The sequence below is a fragment of the Muscardinus avellanarius genome, assembly GCF_963383645.1.
Source record: "Muscardinus avellanarius genome assembly, chromosome: 7".
NCBI classification, from domain to species: Eukaryota; Metazoa; Chordata; class Mammalia; order Rodentia; family Gliridae; genus Muscardinus; species Muscardinus avellanarius.
In genome coordinates this window covers 51,656,340-51,681,458 of record NC_137793.1, presented here as the reverse complement: position 1 = coordinate 51,681,458, position 25,119 = coordinate 51,656,340, and the positions used below count along the sequence as shown (strand labels likewise).

The following is a 25,119-nucleotide window of genomic DNA, read 5'->3' as shown; positions in this document are numbered from 1 at the left end:
AAGGTCAAGTCCATTATCAAGTCTCAACCATTATTAGCATTGGATAAAGTTGTTACATTTATATTTCATGTGAATCAATATTTTGAAGCAAATTCTAGTTTTTGTATCATTTTTTGTGAACACTTCAATTTCAATAGTCATATTTAAATATAAGAACTAAACCTGGGTGTGGTGGTGCACATTTGTAATTCCCACACTTGGGAGGCGGAGACAGGAGGATCGTGCAGGTTCCAAGCCAGCTGCCCTGTCTTAAGAGACCCTGTTTCCAAATAAAAAAGTATAAAAAATAGTTCTGGGAGTGTAGCCTGGAGGTAGAAGGGCTTCCAGGAACCCCAGTAACACACACACACACACACACACACACACACACACACACAAATAAATAAATAAATAAATAAATAAATAAATAAATAAAAGAAAGAAAGAAAGAAAGAAAGAAGTAAATAAACTAACATTTACATTCACTGATTGAAATATAAGATAAATGCAAAGAATAAATAAAATACAATTATTTGCCTCAGTAAATTTTTCAAAGTAAATACATAAATTTTACCATAAACCAGCTCAAGAATGGAACTATTGTTAGGTTTTCTGAAAAATACCTCTCCCAGGCACTAAGTTCTCAAACAGGGGTAACCTTATCTCTCACATAATTATTAGTTTTACTAGTTATGAGCATTAATATTATAAATAAATCATATACCATGATTCATGTCAATGTTATTTTTTTCATTACAAATTTATTTGGTTCATCTACATGAAAACCATATTATATAGTATTCAGTCTGTGAATATGTATTATATTTAGTTACACTTTTATTAGTGGAAATTTTTAGTTATTTCAATCCAGGTCTATTAGGATCACTGTGTCTAGTTATATGCTTCTCATGATATTTTGATGCACAATAGAAAAAAATTTAAGAGAAAATTTTGAGTCATAGAATATGGATATATTCAAAATATGTCAGATACTGCCAAAAATTTTTTTCAAAATGATTAAGTATAAATTGACTCATATTTATTGTATAACAGAGTTCTGTTGGCTCCACCTTCTGGACAAAACTTGGTATTTTTATTTTTAATATTATTCAATTTATATATTTATAAAAATGTTCTATTTGCATTGAAAAGTAGCACTTCTTATATGTTTATTGATCATTATGATATACAATTTTAATATTTTATTCAAGCATTTTGTTATTTTCTAATTGAGTTATAGAAGATCTTTGTACATTTTGGACACAATTTGTTTTGTTGAATTATATACTACAAATATCTTCACTGATTTTGTAATCAATCAAAGTATAAATATATATTGTCTCATAAGTACTTCAATCTAAATTTTAACATTTATATAAAGAAAAATGAAATCAAAGGAGTTATAAAAAGCAGGGAATATGTTTTATTAAGTTTTCAATGTTACATTCAATCCATTTTGACTTGATTTGTCTATCTGATGAGAAATAAGTATTCATTTATGTATGTATATTTGTATGCTTGGAAGTATGTATGTATGTACGTATGTATGTATGTATGCATGCATTTTGCAATATTGGGATTAAAACTAGGCTTTTTAAATGGTAGGCAAGTGCTATATATGCAGCTATATTCTCAGTCCTAATAAGTCTCTAATTTCATTCTTCTGGATATGTATGTATATTCAGTTCTTCAAACACATACATAATCCTTCTTGATGGTGTACTCTTGGCACCTTTTCAGTATTCAGTTAACATTAAATGTTTTTATTTCTTGTTTGTTTCTTGTTTCATTTTTTTATGTGTTGGTTTTTACTTATATTGCGAAATGATGCTTGTGTTACTATAACATTGTAGTATATTTCTTAGCTCTTTCGACTGCCCTAGGTTTTTTTTCCCCCCTCAAAACTTGTATGGTTGAAGTCATTTGTTTTTCATATAAATTTAAGATGTTTTTCTATTTCCATTAAGTATAATCTCATTGGTATTCTGATGGAAATTATATTGAATATGTAGATTGCTTTAGATGGTATGAATATTTCAAAAAATTAGTTATTTTAATATATTAAAAAGTTATTGTTCCATTTATTTGTGTCTTACCCAATTTCTTTCATGAATTTTTTATGGTGTAGATTTTATGATTTTGTAGTCAATTGCAAATGGGATAATTTTCTTGATTTCTATCTCAGGCTGTTGGGTGTTTGTTTAGAGAAAGACCACTAATTTGACGTGCAATTCTTTCTATCTAACTATAACCACTTATTCTATTACTAAAATCTCCTTAAATCTTCTTCTTTTAGTCACTCCAACCTCTGTTAATCACCATTGTATTCTCTATGTATATGAAGTCAACATTTACATTGTCATCTTTGCATGAGATCATGCTGTATTTATCTTTTTTTAAATATTTTTATTGGTGCACTGTATTCATACATCAAAATGGGATAAAAAACTTGTGTAGACATACATGCACACATCGCCCATCCCTCCTTCCCATGCTTGGCTTAGTGGGTGACATCTAGTATTACAACAATTTATCCAAAATTAACAATGATAATCTCACATAACAGAATCATTTGTCTGATATCAAGCTTTTGATCACTTCAAGATAACATTTTAATATTTCTTTTTTGCTTTCTTTCTTACCAGAGGATATTTTTTTCTTTTTGTTAAGGTGTAACTATTATACATTTTTTTCAGAAAAAAATCTTTCCTAACATGAAATATGAACTCTAAATATTCAAAACAATCTTGAAAAAGAAACAAACCTAGAATATGTACATTTTCTGATTTCAAATCTTATAAAGCAACAATAATCAAAACAGTGTAGTACTGCTATAAAAGCAGATATATAAATCAGTGGAGTAAAATACAAAGGCCAGAAATAAATTTTTCCATATATTGTCAAGTTATTTTTGACAAGGTTTCCAAGAACATTTGGTGAAGGAAATAATAATATTTTCTCTAAATATTGTTGAAAAATAACAATTACATGAAAAGGCATAAAATTGGACCCTTACCTAACACCATATACAAATATTAACTCAAAATAGATAAAAGACCTAAATGTAAATCTTAAGACTATAAACTTTTAGAAGAAAACCTGGGTCATAAAATTTCACAACACTGAAATTGGCAGTGATTTATTAGATATGATTCCAAAGGCACAGGCAACAAAAGAATAAACAAACAAACTTCATAAAAAATAAAAAATATTGTACATCCAAAGACAATGCAAACAAAATTAAAAGTTACTGATAGAATGGGATAAAATATTTCCAAATGATATATCTGAAGTTATATTAATATTCCAAATAGAATTCCTAAAAATTAGCAACAATACAAGCAAACAATACAATTTAGAAATAGGTAAAAGACTAAAATAGGTAATGAATCTCTAAAGATTTTTATTTGACCAATAAACACATGACTATCACTCATCATTATCATAATATAACTAATCATTAAGAAAATACAAAAAAAAAAACTATAGTGAAATACTACTTCACATTTGTTAGGATGGCTACTTAACATGAATTACCTTGCTCCAACCCTTTACATTGAATTTTTTACTATCTTTACTTATAAAGTGTGTTTCTTCTAAGCAGAAGATGGATAGATTCTGTTTTTTAATCCATTTTGCCACTTTATGTCTTCTTATTGGGGAACTGAGGCCATTTACATTCAGTGTGATTACTGAGAGATAATTTAATTCCTAACAAGTTAAGATTTTATTTCTGTTTGAAATACTGTTTAGGCCAGGCGTGGTGGCGCACGCTTGTAATCCCCGTGCTTGGGAAGCAGAGACAGGAGGATCGCGCTAGTTCGGAGCCAGCCTCACTGGCTTAAGAAACCCTGTTTCCACAATTAAAAAAAGTTTAAAAATAGGTCTGGGAGTGTAGCCCATGGGAGTGTATCCCGGAGGTAGAAGGGCTTCCAGGAACCCCAGTACCACCAAAAAAAAAAAAAAAAGAAATACTGTATACTGTTTATTCTTCTTCTTTGCTTAGTTGTCTGCTGGACGGGAATTCTTGTTTCTCTGGTTCTGTTGTGTATTGCATATTTATTCTTTGTATTTAATCTCTTTGAGTATTTTCTCTAGTGATGGTTTTGAAGAAATAAATTCCTTCAGTTTGTTTTTCATGGAAGCTTCTTATTTCCCCATCTAATTTGATAGATAGTTTTGCTGGGTAGGAAATTTTTGGCTGGAAGTTGTTTTCTTTTAGAGTTTGGAATATGTTACTCCAAGCCCTTCTGGCTTTCATGACTTGGTTTGGGAAGTCTGGAGTGATTCGAATTGGTTTGCCTCTGAATGTCACTTGGCCTTTTGTTTTTGTTGCCTTTAAGATTCTCTCCTTGGCTTCTACATTGGTCATTTTGACACTTATGTGGTGTGGGGATCTTTTTCTCTGATCCTGTCTAAAGGAAGTTCTATAAGTTTCCTGGACCTGTGTATTGACCTCTTGCTCTATGTTTAGAAAATTTTCCGCAATTATTTATTTGAAGAGATTATTGATCCTTTTGGGGGGTTTTGCCTTCTTTTCCCTCCTCTATTCTGATTATTCTTAGGAGCGAGATTCTATTCTCCATGTGGTCTAATTGATTGTTTATACTTTGAATTGAGGCCTTTACCTCAATGATTGCTTCCTTTATTTCTTTTAGACTCTCTCTAAATTCTTTACAAAAGTCCTGTATTATTTCTACAGTTATATCCCTGATTTGATCTTCTGGAGATATCTGAATTTCTGTGTTATCAGGTTCTGATAATATGGGCTTGTGGGTATTCATTGCTCTATTGTTGTTCCTCTTTCCCATGATTTCAGAATTTTGTGCCTTCTCTGGTTCACTATGACTTCAATTAGGGTGCTCTGTTATCTCGAGTCTGTGGTAATCTCAGCTGCCACTACTCCTTTACTGGGTTGTATCGCAAAGTCTCAGACTCAGGAAGTTAATCGAGGATGTGCAGGCCCATGGGGGTGCCAGGCTGGGCATTTTACCACAAGGAGCTGCGAATAGGGTGTGGTATCTCTGCCATCGCTACTTCTTCACTGGGTTGGACTGCAAAATCTCAGACCCAAGGTGATTATCAAAGCTGTACAAGTCCCTGGGAGTGCAGTACACACATTTCTACTTTAGGGCCACAATTTCACTCACAGTTAATTGTGGGTGCTCATCAGGAGTCATCGCGGGGCATGGTGAACTCACTGTCACTGCTGGCAATATGGCGCCATTGCTATGCCCTCGGCCGTGAGGCTGGCATATTTCTTTTCTCGTTTTGAGCTCCGTTCTGAGTCCCTGGAAGGCATGATGAGCTTGGCCACTGGGAGTTTTAGATGTTCTTTGCGCTGAAAGAACTGTTTAATTACACCCGAATGATCTGCAGCTGCTCACTTCAGCTCCTTGTTTACCTTTCCTTTCTGGAGCCTGGTGCTGTGAGGGAAGATGGTGCCAGCTCAGCTCTGCCCTGCATTGCAGGATTGATTTCTTTTCTGGTCTCTGGTTGTTCTTCTAATCTTTTTTTTTTTTCTCTGTTACTTATGTTTACATTTTTATTTCTCTGCTGTAGTGTTTTCTGGCTATGAAAAGAACTGATTTTGTGGCAATAGAGATTGAGTAGGACTCATAATGCCGCTTTTCTTGGTTTCCATCTTTCCAGAAGTCCTGTATTTATCTTTTTATGCCTGCATATTTCATTTAATGACCTCAAGGTTCATAAATGTTTTAAATGACAGAATTTTTTTTTCTTTTTATGGCTCAGTAATGTGTATATGAAGCAATATTTTAGCCATTCACTATTGATGAACACTTACCTTGATTGATTTTTTTGTTATTATAACCAGTGTCACAGTAAATATAGGACACATTTGTTTTCTTACTGTGGATTTTTTTAAGTTCTTTATATATTTGGGGCATTTGTTCTTTATCACATGTGTAACTATTAAAGTTTCTCATTCTATAAGTTGTTTTGTTGGTCTGTTGATTGTTTCTTTTGATGTGCTAAAGTCTTTAATTTAAACACACAATCCCATTTATCCAGTTTTTCTTTAGTTGCCTGTGTTTTGGGTTGTATCCTAAAACTTATATCCTGGACCAGTTCCTGGAACATTTTTTCTATGATAATTACATTTAAATGAAAAAACATATTTGAAAATATATTAAAATACATGATGACTGATTAATGATGCTACATTGTTTTCTTCAAAGTTTTAAGAGAGCAGTGTTAAATATTTTTGTGAAAAAATATAATAATATAAAACAGTACCTGTGTTAATTAGCTAGATCTAACCCTTCTAAAAATTAACCTACACTTCAAAACATTTTGTTGTATTTAGTAAATATATATAAGTGTATCTTTCAAAATAAAAAAAATTAGAGATTATAATGCTAAGTAGAGACCAACAAAAGAGAGACAAAACGAGTCTCATAATTTCTGATATTGGCGCTTTTAGCCACATTTCAAATGAGAAACTAGTATTGTTTGTTAAATATTTGTCATCATGTATAGAGTACATATTTCCAAATTTTTCTACCAACTAAAATTTATTTTTCACTACAAAATCAATTCTTGCTGTGCTTTTGCAGTCATTTCCTGACATGTTAGAGTGGTAAAACTTTTGTTATCAAAACACACATTTTTACTTGACTTGAAGTCAAACAATGTTACATTCTGCCTTCCTTTTTCAGGTGTGTGTGTGTGTGTGTGTGTGTGTGTGTGTGTGTTATTGTTGATTTAACTCAGGGACATTCTACCTCTGAGATATACACCCTCACCCCATTTTGTTTTGAAACAGGGTTTCAGTAAATTGCTGAGGATGGCTTTAATCCTACTGGCTTAGCCTCCCAGCTATTGGGATTACTGGTGTGTTCCATGCACTTGGCTTCATCATTTATACTTTATAAAACCATTTTTATGTAATCTATTTAATGCCATTTTTTTTTACATTTTCATGAAAGATTGGTTACTGGATTTTTTTTTAAAGCCCCTTGGTGTGGTGCTGATGTGCTATTTAGTAAACACAAGAAGACTGTGATATACCTATGGAGAAAATATGTGTTTTTAGATACACTTTACTCTGGTATGAGTTATAATGCTGTTAACTGTGAGATAAATGTTAAGAATCCAAATTACATACTAAATATCTTGAAACAAAAACACATAAAACAAGGTTATGTACTGATTAATTGATAAAAATGTCATATCCAGAGATTTGCAGGATTTGCCCTTGTTTCCCAAGATTTCTGAATTTAGTATGCACTAATTCAATGTTTGTGGTAATCTGCATATGGACACAATACTATTTGGGTTTTTTCTTTCCCTAGGCCTTTTTTCCCCTCTTCTCCTTCTCCAGATTTCCCACCCCTGTTTTATTGGTATCACTCCTTATTATCATCAAAAGAAAAAAAAATTAATTTTAAGACAAAATATATGGATGCAACATTACAAATCTAAAGAAAATCTCTCATGAACCCTGGAGATAGAAGCAAATGTAAACATATATCAGTTTCATGGTGAAAGATATTTTAATATTAGCATCTTCTTGAAATGTTATATTTTTTCCTTATTGTTTTATTTAAAATTTACATTTGAATTTATCCATGTAATTTAGTAAACTTAAATTTCCACAAAATCTATCTCTCAACTGTCTCTAAGTGTTCTATATAAGAACACTATATAATACATATATAATATAATATAAGAACACTATATAATACATATAGTATTACTTAAACCATCAATTCTCACTTCATTTTTAGCTTCCTAAGGGTTAGCTTTAATGCTGACTCTCAGGAGGGCTCATTTATTTAATCATAAGTATATTGAGTTTCTAAGTCAGAAGTATATTCATTTTCTAAATCAGAAATTGCAAACTAATGTGGTTATAGGATCAATAGATGCATTTTGTTAGGACCACTTACACTTTAGTTTTCTAAAATCTTTTACAAATTTTCAGATCAATAGTTTACTTATAGGTTTTTAATATCAGAGAATCTTATATATTTAGTTTCTTATTACATTATAAAAAGAATAATCCGGGGCAGAGTATCACCCCCTAACTTAAGATATTCTTTTTCCAACTTGTTACCATTTCCATTAGGCTTGGCTCATACATTCATATCACCTGATAGACATCTGTAGATATTTGAGTTTGTAGCCCTAATAATATAATTGAATCAAATGTTCTCTTTTTTCACTCTTAAAATATTTCTCCATGAAGCAATCCCATTTTACAATTAACCAAAAAATTCAGAATAATGTTTAAGTCTCTGTAGAGATTACACTTTATTTTTATTACTAAAATGCATTTATTTATTGGGATAACACAATAATTAAGGAGATAATATGTAAAATGCAAGCACAAGAAAAACATAACTATACTCTTACTAGCAATAAGGAATAGTCAAGATAGTACAGGAATAGGTGATATCAAATATAGTTTAAATGTAAGTATTAAATAGGGTTTCAGATAAGCCCTGAAGACTGAGAAAGGAGAAGTTATAAAAATGTCTTTGGATAAAAATATTGTGCATATATCTGTAGATAAGAGATGATAGTGGTGATTCTCTTAAGAGAGATTAGTAAAAATTAAGATTGGCCATTAAGACCAAATGCTAAACATGGTTTTACATTCTAATATACATTCAGTTTTCTTATTGTTTGTATCAAATATATAATATTCTATCCAACTACTGTCACATAATGGTTTTCTACTCACCCAATATTAGAAGCACTGAAGAAACACCATTGTCCTCTAAATGGCAGGGCATTCATAGTTTTCAATTTCCCATCCCCAAACTTGTCAGAGGCATATAATACCAATCTCAGTTCAGTGGCTCTCTAAAATTGTTTTGATTTTAAAATAAAGACACCAACTTTCATGTGAAATTTAAATTACAGCATGGAGATACCTTAATGCATGAAATGTTCAGAGGAAATCAAAAGGAGCATTTTCTCCACAGGTGCTAAGATGCTAATGGATATAAATTGATTCAAATGTGCTTTACACCGAATCCTATTTCTTTACCAAAGTAAGGATTTTTTAAACATTTTAGTTCTATGGTGGTGGGCAACTGACTACTTTGTTCCTATGTGTGATAAAGAGCTGATTTTTATGCTGTGTAGTTGGTATTCAGCTGAAAAAATGAGAATTGACAGTTTTTCTTTTACTTTTATTTCAGCTTACACCAGTTGGCACCACAATATTTACTGGATTTTCAGGAGACAATGGAGCTACTGATATAGATGATGGCCCAAATGGACAAATAGAATATCTGATTCAATACAATCCTGAAGATCCGGTATGTAAATATCTATACACAATGTGACTTCACTATGAAGAATAAAATTAATATTAATTTCAGCTGATATTTATTCTATTATTCTATTAACTAATGAACCACTATACCTATTATTAAAAGCATCTCTAAATTGATTTATTTTAATATTTTTCTTGTATTTTGAAGTTAATTTTATTGGCATTTGGACACAAGAACTTAAATAAATTTATAAGTATAATAATAAATTTATAAGTATATATATATATATATATATATATATATATGCCATCTTTACCATATTTCTATTATACTTACACACTCCTAAGCAATCTAAGCATTCCAAATAAACTATTGGGGATGGTATAACCAATTTGATGTATATGCTATATGAAACTTGAAAATGAGTATCAATAGTGTCACCATTACCCACAAACACACTGAAATGCAGTACTAGTGTTGAGAAGTGAATAGTGAAACCTAGATAGAATAGAAGACAAAACCTGTAGCTACAGACTTTTCTGGTTTAAAATTAGAACAAATTTCTACATTAACTTTTAGGTCATGCAATCATTTTTTCTTTTCCAGTAATGAACTATATACCACCAGAAAAAATCAGCTCTAGCTGAAGCTACAGGTTGCCCTTCCATCCTCTCCTTTTTATGAGACAGCTTCTTAAATTATCTTGGGTTCCCAACATAAGATTAAAATGAAATCTTAAGTGAGTTTTTCAGTTCCATGTTTCTCTCCAGTATTTAATAGTAGAAGGGAAGCAAGACTGGTTCAACATACAAAAAGAATCCATATAATTCACATAAACAGAACCAAAGACAAAAATCAGATGATTATTTAAAGAAATGTTGAAAAAAACATTCTACCAATTTATGGTAAAAGCATTGCAGAAAACCAGAATAGAAGGAACATATCTCAACATCATAAAGGTAATATGCAATAGGCCCACAGTCAATATTATGATAAATGAGAAAAAACTGCAAGAATTTCCCCTTAAAACAGAAACAAGGCAAGGATATTCATTATTACCACTTCTTTTCAATATAATACTGGAGACTCTAGCCAGAGCAAGAAGGCAAAAGAAGAAAAATAAAGGAATACAAATAGAATAAGAAGAACTCAAACTATTCTTATTTGCAAATGACATGATACTCTACTTAGAAGACTCAAAAATCTCAACCAAGAAGCTTATAGAAGTGATCAACAATTTCAGCAAAGTGTCTGGATATAAGATCAATCTTAAAAAATCTGAAGCTTTCCTGTATGCCAACCATAAATTCACTGAAAAAGAAACCCAGAAAACATTTTCACTCAGGATATCTCCCCCAAATTACTTAGGAATAAACTTAACTAAGGAGGTAAAAGACCTCTACAAAGAAAATTATAAAACATTGAAAAAAGAAATTGAAGAAGAGCTCAGGAGATGGAAAGATCTTCCATGTTATTGGATAGGCCGAATAAATACCATCAAAATGACTATTTTTTCAAAAGTGATCTACAGATTTAACATAATACCCATTAAGTTACTGAGGTCATTCCTCAAAAACATTGAAAAATCTATCCCTACACTCATTTGGAAGGACAAAACAACAACAACAACAACAACAACAACAACAACAACAACAACAAAACAGAATAGCCAAAGCAGTTTTCAAAAACAAAAACCATGCAGAAAGCATCACAGTACCTGACTTCAAACTATATTACAAAGTCATAGTAATAAAAACACCAGCTGGGCACCATGGTGCATGTTTTTAATCCCCGCGCTTGTGAGGTGGAGACAGGAGGATTGCGCTGGTTCAGAGCCAGCTTCTCTGGCTTAAGAAATCCTGTTTCCAAATAAAAAATATAAAAAATATGTCTGGGAGTGTATCCCAAAGGTAGAAGGGCTCCCAGGAACCCCAGTATGACAAAATAAAATAAAATAAAATAAATAAAAACACCATTGTATTGGCACAAAAACAGATACATAGACCAGTGGAGTAGAATAGAAGATTCAGAAACAAATTATCAGACTTATAGTCAATTGATTTTTGACAAAGGGACCAAAAACACACACTGAAAAAAAATATAACCTGTCCAACAAATTGTATTGGAAAAACTGGTTGATTGTACGCATAAAAATGGACATAAACAGCATGTTCTCACCCTACACAAGAGTCAATTTAAGATGAATCAAAGACTGAAATTAGACTAGAGATCATGCAGCTTCTTGAAGAGGGCATAGGTCCAACACCTACACATAGGCACAGGTAAAAACTTTCTTAATAAGACCCCCAAAACATAAGAAATTAAAAAGAGAATCAATAAATGAGATTGCATGAAACTGAAGACCTTCTGTATAGAAAAAGATACTATCAAGAACCTAAACATAGAGCTGACAGAATGGTAGAAAAATTTTGCCAACTACTCTTCTGACAGAGAATTAATATACAGAATATACAGATAACTAAAAAAACTTAGTGCTAAGAAATCAAATAATCCAATCAAAAATGTGAAAGTGAACTAAATAGACTCTTCACAAAAGAAGAAATTTAGACGGCCAATAAATGTATGAAAAAATACTCAACATCATTAACAAATCACACTACCCTGAGATTTCACCTAACTCTAACTAGTATGGGAATTATTCAAAACACAAACAACAAATGCTGGCAAGGATGTGAAAAAGTGGAAATTCTAATACATTTTTGGTAATATTGCAAATTAGTGCAACCACTTTAGAAAACAGTATGGAGAATCTTTAGAACAATTGCAATGAACCTACAATATATATATTTTTTATTTTTATTTTTATTTTTTGGTGGTACTGGGGTTCTGGAGGCCCTTCTACCTCCAGGCTACACTCCCAGACCTATTTTTTATATTTTTATTTGGAAACAGGGTCTCTTAACTGGCTTCAAACCTGCGTGATCCTCCTGTCTCCGCCTCCCAAGCACAGGGATTACAAGCATGCGCCATCACGCCCAGGTGAACCTACAATATGATCCAGCAATACAACTTCTGAGTATTTACCCAAAAGAATGGGAACCAAACTACCAAACCAATGCGTGCATATCTATGTTCATAGCTGCATAATTCACAATTGCCAAACTATGGAATCAGCCAAGATGTCTACCAACAGATGAATGGATTAAAAAACTATGAGATATATGCACAATGGAATTTTACTCAGCCAAAAAGAACAAAGTTACATCATTTGCAGTAAAATGGATGGAACTGGAGAACATTATGCCAAGTAAGATTAGTCATTCACACAAAGTAAAACATCAACTTCTCTCCCTAATATGCAGAAGCTGTGAGAAAATGGTTATAAGAGGAACTCTAGAGGGAGAAGCCATAATTGAACAAAAAGGTGTCCTCAGGGGGATATAAAGAGAGAAGAGGTAATTCTCTAATGTACATGATGTACATTTATGAACATATCAATCAATAAATCAAGCATGAGAAGGAAAGAGAGGGGAGGGACTGGGGTGAGAATTGGAGAAGGGCTAAATGAATGATGCGTACATGTATGCCTCTATCATCTTGTACCACATTAAGATGTATGACTGCAATGCACCAATAAAAAATTTTAAAATGTATGTATTAAATGATGTATAAAGTTCTGAGCCTGGTGTGGGGGAGTTCTCCTGTAATCCCAGTACTTCAGATTGCAGCTTTATGGACAACCTCAGAAATTTAGTGAGGCTCTTTGCAACTTAGTGAGAGCCTGTCTCAAAAGAAAAAATAAAATAGTTCTAGGATTGTGGCTCAGAGGTAGAATGCTTCTGGTTGTGTTAAAACACATACATACACACAAATAAAAACTCAGCTGAGATAGCAAACACTTTGAATTTAAAAGAAAGTATGCCTCGCAAATTTTTTTTACAAAAAATAAATGAATCACACATGCATCTTCTCATTTTTCCCCACACCTGTTAGGCGTAGCATCTCTTGTTCAGAGAGAATGCCAGGCTTTCAGTTGAGTGCCTTTCCTGGAATTATGCCACTACTTCCAAGATGTAAAGCCCAATTTCAGATAGATGCATTCTACTCTTCCTCTAATGTGTTCTTATAGATTAGTTTTAAATTTTCTGTTAACATTTTCAAAACATTTGAAAAATAAGAACAATACAAATGAACAAATTCCATAGTAATGTCAAGGCAAAATTTGGAGAGTTTTGTTCATTTTTATTTTCCTGAAAGAGAATATCTCAACATGTTTTAGACAGAGGCAGTGAAATCAAGAGATGGGATGTGATGAGAATGTGGCAAAGGTTTGGTTATACAAGAAATGAAGTGGAAAAAAACTAGAAACCAGAGGATCAAAGGAAAAAAGTTATTTCAATTTATAGTAGAAATACAGCTTACTCTACATTCTGTTGGCACCATTCACCTTGTTTGCTCTTTAGGCTTTCTTCTTTAATAACTGCATGTGTATGGCATTTTTTCTAGCCTACATTATATGATGATCATTTCCTAATTAACAAAATTGACACCAGTAAGTATAAAATGATGAATTCACTTTTACACTTAAAAATTCAATGTTTAGATATAAATTAAGATGAAAATTTTACTTATAAGCCATACTTTAGTTTTGTAAGGCTGAAATTTCTTATTAACTGTGCAATATTACCTTCAGAATGTTTTCTCCTTTTAGATATTTGTGGGCTTGAAATCAAATAATTATGTACCCTTTACTACCTTCAAAATGGGTAACCAATCAACCACATGCAGTTTCAAATTTAGAAATATAAAAAAAAAAATGTACCCAGCTAGTACCACTGTAAGTAAAGGTGTTCTCTCAGTATGGTCCTAATTCAATGGGGCAAAAGAATAAGAGTGCATGAACATTCTTCATTTAGGGTATACAGAAGAGAAAGTATTAGTCCAGGCATACTTTTAAGAATAAATCCACTCACTGTCAGACATCATAGAAACTTAGCATAGCCCGTGGTCCGGGCCCCTGAGCCCCGACCCTGGGCGGTTGGGCAGGCGCTGGTGGGATGCCCCTAGGCAACCCCCCTCTCCACCTGGAATGAACCCGTGGTCCAGGCCCCTGGGCCCCCAACCCTGGGCAAGTGGGCAGGCGCTGGCGGGGCGCCCCTAGACGACCCCCCTCTCCACCTGGAAGGACCCTGTGGTCTGGGCCCCTGGCCCCCAACCCTGGGCAGGTGGGCAGGCGCTGGCGGGGCACACCTAGGCGAACCCCTCTCCACCCAGAAGGACCCTGTAAAAAAGGAAAAGAAAAAGAAAAAAGGAAAATATTGGAGAGGGGTCAAGGAGGTGGCGGATGCCAGGATACTGGAGATGCAGACATAACTTATCCAAATGAACTGGAATTATTGGAAAAATTCCCCGCTAAGGAGGACTGCTTCTTCTATACATTGTTAAGAATCTTGGATATCACCTGTAAAGAGAGAGACTTTAACAGAGACCAAGGAGAAAGGTGGTGCTGAAAGCGGTCTCTGTGTTGGTGGTGGAGACTTGTATTCAGAAGAAGCAGAAATCAGAGCCTACCAACCTTATTTATTTATTTTTCTTTTTGGAGAAATTACACCAAAGGTTGAATGCTACCGTCACGCATGCTTAGGAAGAATGGACAACATTCAGAGTGGAAAAAGAGCTTCGGAAAGATTTGAAATGGTGGAGGCAGTGGCAGTGGCAGTGGCCAGTACTCAGGGGAGGCAGAGATCTGATACATTACACCTGGAACCTTTGAATTAATGACCCCAGAAGCAGAATGCTACCACCACCATGCACCCTCGAGAACGTGGGACAAATAGTTGGACGAAGAGGGTGCTCAGATTAGAGCCTGCCGAGGGGTGAGGCCGGCAACGGACACAGCAAAGATGAGATCAGAGCCTGCCATGAGGCAAGGCTGATGCTGGGGCCTCCGAGGTGGGGATCGGAGCTTGCCAAGGGGTTAGGCTGGTGCTGGGGCCAACGGCCAGCACTGGAGCCTTCCATGAGACAAAGCCATTATGGAGGCCTCTGAGGCCGGGATCAGAGCCTGCAGAGAGGTTAGGCCGGTGCTGGGGCCAGCAAGGCCGGTTTCGAAGCCTGCCACGAGGCAAAGGTGGTGCTGGAGCTTCAAAGGCCGGGATCAGAGCCTGCTGAGGGGTTAGGCTGGTGCTGGGGCCACTGGCCGGCATCAGAGCCTTCTGTGCGGCAAGGCCGCTATTGAGGCCTCTGAGGCCAGGATCGGAGCCTGCCGAGGGGTTAGGCTGGTGCCGGGGCCAGCGAGGCTGGGATCGGAGCCTGCCGTGAGGCAAGGCTGGTGCTGGGGTCTCCGAGGCCAGGATCGGAGCCTGCCGAGGGGTTAGGCCGGTGCTGGGGCCAACGGCCAGCATTGGAGCCTTCCGTGAGGCAAGGCTGTTATTGAGGCCTCCGAGGCTGGGATCACAGCCTACCGAGGGGTTAGGCCGGTGCTGGGGCCAGCGAGGCCGGGATCGGAGCCTGCCAAGGGGTTAAGCCAATGCGGGGGACAGCAAGGCTGGGATCGGAGCCTGCTGAGGGGTTAGGCTGGTGCTGGGGCCACTAGCCGGCATCGGAGCCTTCCGTGAGGCAAGGCCGCTATTGAGGCCTCTGTGGCCAGGATCAGAGCCTGCCAAGGGGTTAGGCCGGTGATGGGGCCAGCGAGGCCGGGTTCGGAGCCTTCTACGAGGCAAGGCTGGTGCTGGGGCCTCCGAAGCTGGGATCAGAGCCTGCCGAGGGTTTAGGCCAGTGCTGGGGCCAATGGCTGGCATTGGAGCCTTCTGTGAGGCAAGGTCATTATTGAGGCCTCCGAGGCCGGGATCAAAGCCTACCGAGGGGTTAGGCCGGTACTGGGGCCAGCGAGGCCGGGATCGAAGCCTGCCACGAGGCAAGGCCGGTGCTGGAGCCTCCAAGGCCAGGTTCAGAGCCTGCTGAGGGGTTAGGACAGTGCCGGGGCCACTGGCCGACATCGGAGCCTTCCGTGAGGCAAGGCCGCTATTGAGGCCTCTGAGGCCAGGATTGGAGCCTGCCGAGGGGTTAGGCCAGTGCTGGCGCCAGCGAGGCCGGGATCGGAGCCTGCCGTGATGCAAGGCTGTTCCTTCGTGGCCATAATCGGAGCCTGCCGAGGGGTTAGGCCGGTGCCAGGGCCAACGAGGCCGGGGTTCGGAGCATGCCGTGAGGCAAGGCCGGTGCTGGGGCCTCCGAGGCTAGGATTAGAGCCTGCTGAGGGGTCAGGCTGGTGCCAGGGCTAGCATGGCCAGGATCAGAGTCTGCCGTGAGGCAAGACCAGTGCTGGGGCCTCCGAGGCTGGGATGGGAGCCTGCCGAGGGGTTAGGCTGGTGCTGGGACCAGCGAGGCCGGAATCAGAGCCTGCCATGAGGCAAGGCCGATGTTGGGGCCTCCGAGGCTGGGATCAGAGCCTGCTGAGGGGTTAGACTGGTGCCGAGGCCACTGGCCTGCATTGGAGCCTTCTGTGAGGCAAAGCCACTACTGAAGCCTCCGAGGCCTGGAACGGAGCCTGCCAAGGGGTTAGACTGATGCTGGGACCATCAGCTAACATCAGAGCCTGTCATGAGAAAGGCTGGTGCTGGGGCTTCCGAGGCCGGGATCAGAGCCAGCTAAGGGGTTAGGCCAGTGTTGGGGCCAGCGAGGCCAGAACCGGGGCCTCCCATGAGGCAAGGCCGCTGCTTGAGCCAGCGAGGTCTGGATCAGTCCACCAGGTAGCCAGGCCACAACTGGGGCCATCAAGAGTGGAAAAATTGCAGAAAATTAAAACCAGATGCTTCCCCTAATCAGCAATAACTAGGAGGAAATGGGCAACCGGAAGTGGTCAAGCTATAGAAAGGGCCCTATAGTGAAGCAATTAAGGTGACCAGTCAGAGGGTATGGAATAGGGGAGGATGGAGCCTCTTTAAAAAGCAGGAAGTACATAAACATATGTATCAAAGTTAATCACCAAACAAGCATGGGATAAAGGGAGGGGGAGGGAATGGGATGGTGACTGGATGAGGGCTAATTGGATGATGTGTGCTTGTATATCCTCTCAAGTCTTGTATTGCAATGTGATATATGATTACAATGCACCAATAAAAATAAATTTAAAAAAAGAAACTTAGCATAAACTCCAGTACCAGCCTTTTCTATTTTAAATGGTATAAGAGAAGCACCTAGTGATGTTTGTATTTTATCACTAATAAATTTCTAAGCTGGGCGTAGTGGCGCATGCTTGTAATCCCAGCATTTGGGAGGCTGAGACGGGAGGGTCACGGTTCGCTGACAGCCTCAGCTACTTAGTGAGGCCCTCTGCAACTCAGTGAGACCTGGTTTCAAAATAAAGAATAAAAAATAGGGCAAGGGGTGTAGCTCGGAGGTTGAATGCCCCTGGGTTCCATCCCCAGACCCGCAAAAAAAAAAAAAAAAAAAAAAAAAAAAATTCTAGTAATTTTGTTTATATTATTAGTACCATAATTCCCTGCTTATTTCTTAATATCAAAGCAAATATGCATTACAATGAACAAATTGTCTAACTGGAAAATGTTAATGTTGAAGTAAAATTTGAACTAGAAAGTATAAAATTAAAATCAGTAGTGTTATAAAATGTTGGCTTTGATAAACAGTATTATGATGAATTTCAAATTAATCTAGCTGGGCATGGTGACTCATGCTTATAATCCCAGTACTTTGGAAACTGAGAAAGATTGCAGATTTGAGGCCAGCACAAGGTAATTTAGTGAGACCTTGTCTCAAAATAAAAATAAAATAAAATAGGGCTGAAAGTTTAGCTTAGAATTGGAATGTTCCCGGATTTAATCTGCAATATCACACACTCACAAAATTACTCTCATGCTGTATGATAAATGATAGTGAATGCAGTTTGATCTGATATCTTCCATCGATTACTTCACTGTCCATTCCTTGAATTTATATATTTGTTATTTATGTTGCATTCAATGTGTAGACATTTTATTTGGCTATACATTCTTTAAAACAAATTTTGAGCCAATATCGAAAAATCATTAAATTTCACACTCAATCTACCTTCATCTATTTTCTCCACTGTTGAAATCTATAACTTCTATCACTGAGTCAGTATATATATATCCCTGTTCCTATCATATAGAAATTTAAATACTCTAAAATATTTTCCATTATTTTAATCAGTGTTTCTGATTAGAGAAAGCATTGGGAATTTAATTATTTTTTTTGTATGTAATTTACATTTTTCTCTGCTTTCAAAGTTTTCATTCAATCTTGGATAGTTAAAACTTGACTGTTGCATGTTTAAAGCTTAGTTTTCTTATAATTCTTTTGGACAGCCTTACTGAGTTTCTTGAATTTTTTGAATGTTTATTTTTACAAATTCATATTAGACTTTATTTGTTTAATACTTTCATATCATTTTCTTATTTTTCTCTGACTCTGTTCCCTCTGAGACTCCAATTATAGCTATATCCACCATTTTAATAGTATCACAGGTTCCTGGAGCTTTATTCAGTTATTTCCATTATCTTTTTATCTTTCTTTTCTATAAAATAGGTGCTTTCTATTGATCAACATTCAAGACCATAACATTCTCTCTATATTCTGTTGCTAAACCTATTCACTAGACTTGAATTTTTAAATTTAATATATTTTTATCTAGAACTGGAATTTTTTTGTTTTTTATAGGTTTTGATTTTTATAACATAAAAACATTTCTTTTTTTTCGGGTCTGAGGAAGGAACCCAGGGGCATTCGACTTCTGAGCTACACTCCCTGTTCTATTTTTTTTTCTTTATTTTGAAACAGGGTCTCACTAAGTTTCAGAGGACCTCACTAGGTAGCTAAGGCTGTCCACAAACTGTGATCCTTCTGTCTCAGCCTCCCAAATGCTGGGATTACAAGTGTGCACCACCACGTCCAGCTTCTTATATTTTTATTTCCAGTGAGTTTCATTTTGCTTTATTTAGCACAGGTGTAGTCACAGAAGCTGCTGGAATGGCCTTCTGTTTTTGTTATAATATGGTCTTCTTTGTCTCTTCTCTTGAAAAAGAATCACATTTTCTTGTCCATCACAACAAATGACTGTGAACTCTATCCTGAATATTATGAGTGTCAAGCTGTGAAGAACTCTTGTTTATATTTGATTTCTCTGAGAAGCTTGTTGTTGTTTGTGGGGTTTTTCTTGTTTGCTTTTTAACTTTAGCATACAACATGGTTGAACTAAATCTGAAAAACTCTTCCTCTTGAGTGCATTTCAAATCTCCATTCAGTATGTCTTTTTTCTTGGTTCATCAGATTGTATTCTGCCAAATTCCAAAATTCCATCAAAAATCTGTGTCTACATATTCAGGAAGTAAAGAGACTACCTGAAGATGTAGATACAGGTTTTTTTTTTGTTTGTTTGTTTTTTTTTTTGTGTGTGTGTGTGTGTGTGTGTGTGTGTGTGTAATTTTTGTCCTTCCTCTTTCTAGCTATTTTTGTTTCTAGAATTTTCCATTTTACTTTGGTCAGCTTTGGTTGTCCCAATGTCAAAATTCCATGATTGTTAAGTCAATAAATATGCCAGGCCTCCTTTCAGACATAAGTGTATCAAAATAGTGCTGAATTCAGCCTTCCTTCAGGCTGCCATGAAGCAGAAAACTCCCAAGTCATGTCTTTTTCCAGGTCTCTATTCTCTTTCAGATTATGTTTTTTTTTTTATTCTCTCCCCAAGAATATTATAGGTTTTATTAGTTTGGTTGATTTTCTTTGAAAAAAATATGTTGAGTTGTCTATATGTGTAAAAATTGTGTCAAGTAGAAGTTAATTATATAGAAACAGAGCAATTTAATTTCCATTGAGTTTCTCTCTTCAATATATTTTTAGACTAGGTTTTTTACTCATTTTTGCTTTAAAACCATCCTGGATTTCTTAAATAGTGAAATGACAATGGTATTGGTAACATTTCTATCTTAATGAAAAGGCATCTGCATTCATTCCACAGCAACCAGGAGTCTGTAGTGATGTGCTGTCAGTTTTGTACATCTAGTAGTCTGTAATTAGAAACACTGAAATTCCAAATCTGTTTCAGCAGTTTCCTATAAGAAAGTAAAAATTAATATTCCATTAATCTCTTTTTATAAAAAGAGGGATAATGGTTTTCAATATAAGAATATATATGTATGTGTATATATATATATATGTATATATATATATATATATATATATATGTATATATATGAGTACCTTAATGTCAATGTGTTCCTAAAACATCAGAGTTAAAAAATATGGCATTACTATAAACTTTTTAACTTTAAAATTTTAAATACAACAGTTATCAATAACCAGATATGTCTTAAGAAATAGCATAATGTATTTGGTTTTTATATAAATTATCAAAAACACATTGGCTTGAAAGAACGTTCCCCACAGGTTATGTGGTTTAATATCTTAGCTATACTTTTTGCATAGGATCTCATAATACTGCAAATAGGGTGCTGGTGAGATTAATTCTCATAATGAGGTTTGACTAGAAGACAATTCACTTCCAAGGAAACTCAGATTGCTGTCAGAGTTTATTTGTGACTATGAATCTCAGGGCCTTGATTTCTTGCTGTCTGTTGGCTGAAGGTGGGTGTCAACTCTTGGAGGCAGCCCTCAATTCCTTGCCTGTGGGCTAAACCTACAGACATTTTAAGGTAAGAAGACAAGCTAGAACCTTATATAACATACTGCAATCATGGAAGTGACAGCTTATCACCTGTTATGGTCTATGATTATAAGCAAGTCCTTATGAGGAGTGGTCCTGCCCACTCCTCAGAGGTAGAGAATGGATTACACAAAGGTGTGAATGGCTCATCAGGAGGCAAGTATGACACATTTATCACATATGCTCAATGACCAATATTATTATTGTCATTTATGTGTAATACTTAGATTTATTTTTGAAAACTATCCTGTATTATATCTATTTTAAAAACTTTTTAACAAACTATACAAGTGGAATAGATGAATGCTCTATTTTATCCTTAAATATTGATAAATTGAAGATGATCATTTATATTACTAGGGTCTTTTCTGCTCTAGTTTTTATTTTCTTTCTTAGGATAGACTAAAATGTGGATAAAATAAAAATAGTTAATAATGAGTATTTTATTTGGTTTTTCTTTTCATTGTAATTTAAATGATATTTTAAAATAAAAGGGAAAGTTAAAGGTTAAATAGCTGCTGAATGACCCAGTTTAAGCAAAAGCTAAAAATTTCTGATTCTAGCTTCCTTTGGAGTTATTCCAATAGTACTTTCCTTGCTTGGAGGAAAATATTTGCTTTGACAAATAAAATGTGAGTTCAGAGAACTAAAGTACAATTCAATATCTTCTTCCACTGCTTGTGAGAACTGGAGAAAACATATTAAGGTGAAACATCTATTAACTGAAATGTCTAAGTGACAACAATAAGCAAAGTCACTTACTGATGTGTCAGATTTATAAATATGTAAATAAGAGATAAACCTAGAATTTCATTTCTACAGCATAACCTATCTTTTCTCAGCTGACTTAACTCTAAATACAATGGGTATAAGTAGGAATTTACAGAAAAGGAACAGGGTGGTGGTTAGGACATTAAAATGACTAAAAAGAAACATCGGGGGTAAAGGAAAGTTATGACTAAACACATCTACCAAGATTCTTGCTAAATAAGGGCTGGAGGGCTCAGACATCACCTGAGCAATAATGGTACTTGATCAAATTTTAGATATGAAAGGTAACAAGTTGTATAGAATTGGGAGACCATTGCTGAACTGAAATAATAAGATCATTTGCTAAAATTGGATTTCACAAGTGAGTACACAAATGGGTTTAAGAGAAAATTCAGAAGGCTGACTAAAGTTTGGCCCAGAAAAAAAATTGTTAGTTCCCTTATTCAAGGGAATAAGAGGCATCTCAGGATATAGGAGCATGACACTTATAGAGTACCCACCTTGGGCTCTTTATAAATTTTTCTTTTTTCTTTTTCTTTTTCTTTTTTTTTTTTTTTGGTACTGGGAATTGAACCCAGGAGCATTGTACTTCAGATATACATCCTAAACCCTATTTTATTTTAAAACAGGTTTTTACTAGGTTGAGGAGTGTGTCCCTATTTGCTAAGCTCTTCTTGTACCTGGGATTCTCCTGTCTCAGCCTCCCAAGTACTGGGATTACAATAAGTGCATTTTTTTTTCATTCTGTCATCTTTTGTTTTTTAAGCGACTTTTGAGTCAACTGATAGGACTTTGTAGTAGAGAATATTTGTTGTAGGCCGAGAACTACCAGCACCTTAATGAGGGGAGTTTAATGTTTATAAAACATTTACTATGCTCATTGTAGTTGTGTGAAATATTGTCTTTAATGCATTCATGGTACTACAAAATAATGCTACCCATAATACTATGTAAACCCAATTGTTTAAAAAAACAACAAAAAGAGAAAAAAGTTTTTTAATTAGATCAGAAGTTATCACATATTTTAGAAAAACTTTTATTTATAGGGATAATTAGATATGAAAAATGCAAATATATTATAGGCATCATTGTGATATTTTAAATCCATTGTTAGGAGGGTTAACAATGTTGTTCATATAATTATTATATTACTTCTCTCACCTTAAGCTTATTTTAATGCCAAACTGAAAGGTGGTTTTTCTACCTTTTAACTATTTTGTTCTAAAGTGGTAAGGAGAGAGCTGATGATATATCCCTCATAGCAATCTACAGTGGACTCAGGATGCAGCTCAGCATTTCTATTACCCATCATAGCCAATGAGAAAAACACCAAGGACAGCCAAGTAGTATACATAGGCAGCTTCTCTCCTGGAAGCATCAGTGCTGTATGTCAGTGGGTGGTAAATCTCTTATCAACTCTTCCCTGAGTGGACTGTCCTTTTGTAATAGACTTGACTCTCTATATCTTTGAGGGAATTGAGAAAAAATAGGCTCCCATTTATTTTTAATGTGTAGGCATGTAATACGTTTGAATTTCCTGAGTCAGGAAGTTAAAATCTGTTCAAATGTAAAAGTTTTTGCTTTAACAAATCACCATCCTGAACTAGTTTTACATATAAGTCAATGACAACATTTCAGATGATATTAGAATATTTCAAGCTAAGAAAAAAGAGTTGCTACTTATTTTAGGTATGTAAATAAGAGAATTAAACTTTAATATTAGGTATGGTGTAATATGTCATGACAATCTAATGTCCTTGTCATGTATAATAGTGCAGAACTTGCAACCTAGGTCTTTTTATTCCAAATAAAAACTCTGAAGTGAACTAAGCACTTCTAAATACAATATTCTGAAAAACTAATTAGAACAAAGTGAAATGAACTGCACTGTAATCTAAAATGTATCCTTAAATGAAAATGCATATGTGCCAGTATTGGAAAATTGCTTTGGTGTTAATTTCAAAATATAAAAAGTAGTCAGGGTATGGGTGCTACACAGGCTCTCAGGCAGAAAGGGGAGGCAACTGTTAAAATGCAGAACTCCCCTCACCAAAAGTGATTACCAGGTGCACAAAAGAGTTGTAACTCAGGGACTTCATATTTTAAAGATAAGTTTTTGTAATAAATAACTTTTAGCAGATAAGCTAAAACTCCCCAAGGATACAGGAGGATGGTACAGACCACGTGATCCCAGACTTTGTTAACCAAATAATACATCTTGGTTGTAACAAAGGCTTGCACTGGATATAATGGTCATGTCCACACCTGCATCAGGTCAGGAGAAGATAGAAAGACTTTTGATCAAGCAGAATGGGAGATAGAAAATCCTAATACTCATACCAAAGGCTTGCACTGGAGATAAGGTTCAGGTCCACACCTGCATCAGGTCAGGGGCAGAAAGAAAGACTACTGGTTAGGCAGCATGAAAGATAATAAATCCTTATGAAAACCGTTCAAAACCATTAGTGTTTTATTTTCAAGGTACCTCACTGCATCACTCTCCTCTCTGATGCAGTGCTTTATAGTTTTTTCCCTTCTTTCTAACTTTTTTTCATATTTTATTTTACTTATATGTGGAGCATATTGAAAATGGTATAGATTTACATTGTGCTTGGTGCCCTCTGCCCCCCTGGTTTCCTTCCCTCTACCAACAATGAGTGTCCAGGTTAATCATGCTATATTTATACTTTTACACATATTCAGATATAGCTCCTCCATTAATCAACCTCAGCCTTCTTTCTCTCCTATCCTTCCATTTGAGCTTTGCTTAGATTTTCCCTCCATTATCTGGAGTCCCTCTGGTATTTCCACTACTCCCTAGTTTGGATATTAGAGGAAACATATGTCCCTTCTCTTTCTGTGGTTGACTGATCTCACTTAACATGATATTTTCCAGGTTTTTTGTCTTCTTGTGAAAGCCATGATTTTGTTCTTCTTTATAGCTGAGTAGAATTCCATTGTGTGCATTTCCCATAATTTTGCTATCCATTCATCTGTTGATATAGACCTAGGTTGGTTCCATATTTTGGCTATTACAAATTGTGCTGCTATGAACATGGGTATACATATGTTACTATAGTTCGCTGATTTCAACCCTTTTGAAAAGATACCCAGTAGTGGTAGAGCTGGATTATATGGTAGATCTATTCTCACTTTTCTAAGGAATCTCCACACTGATCTCCATAGCAGCTGAACTAGTTTTCACTCCCACTTTTTTTGTGTGAAAAAGTCCCTCTTTCCCTACATCTTTGACAGTACTTGTTATTTGATTTCTTTATGCTTGTCACTCTAATTGGGGTTAGATGGAATCTCAGCATGGTTTTGACTTGCATCTGCCTGATGGGTAATGATGTTGAACATCTTTTTTATGTATCTATTAGCCATTTGTATCTCTTCTTTTGTGAAGTATTTGTAATAATAAAATTTGCTTAAGCTTGCAGCAGTATAGTTCTGGCTATT

The 25,119-nt window shown here is 35.8% G+C and overlaps 1 protein-coding gene across 6 annotated transcripts in view; it reads left to right on the top strand.

The window, feature by feature from the left end:
- PCDH15 (protocadherin related 15) overlaps positions 1–25,119 on the top strand; it is a gene marked incomplete at both ends in the record, with an annotated part of 813,688 nt that overhangs the window by 289,087 nt on the left and 499,482 nt on the right. For all 6 annotated transcript variants that reach the window (XM_080699048.1, XM_080699046.1, XM_080699047.1 and 3 more), the window contains one exon: positions 9,153–9,272. In XM_080699048.1, coding sequence (XP_080555174.1) covers positions 9,153–9,272 — 120 coding nt within the window. The remainder of the gene's footprint in view (positions 1–9,152; positions 9,273–25,119) is intronic.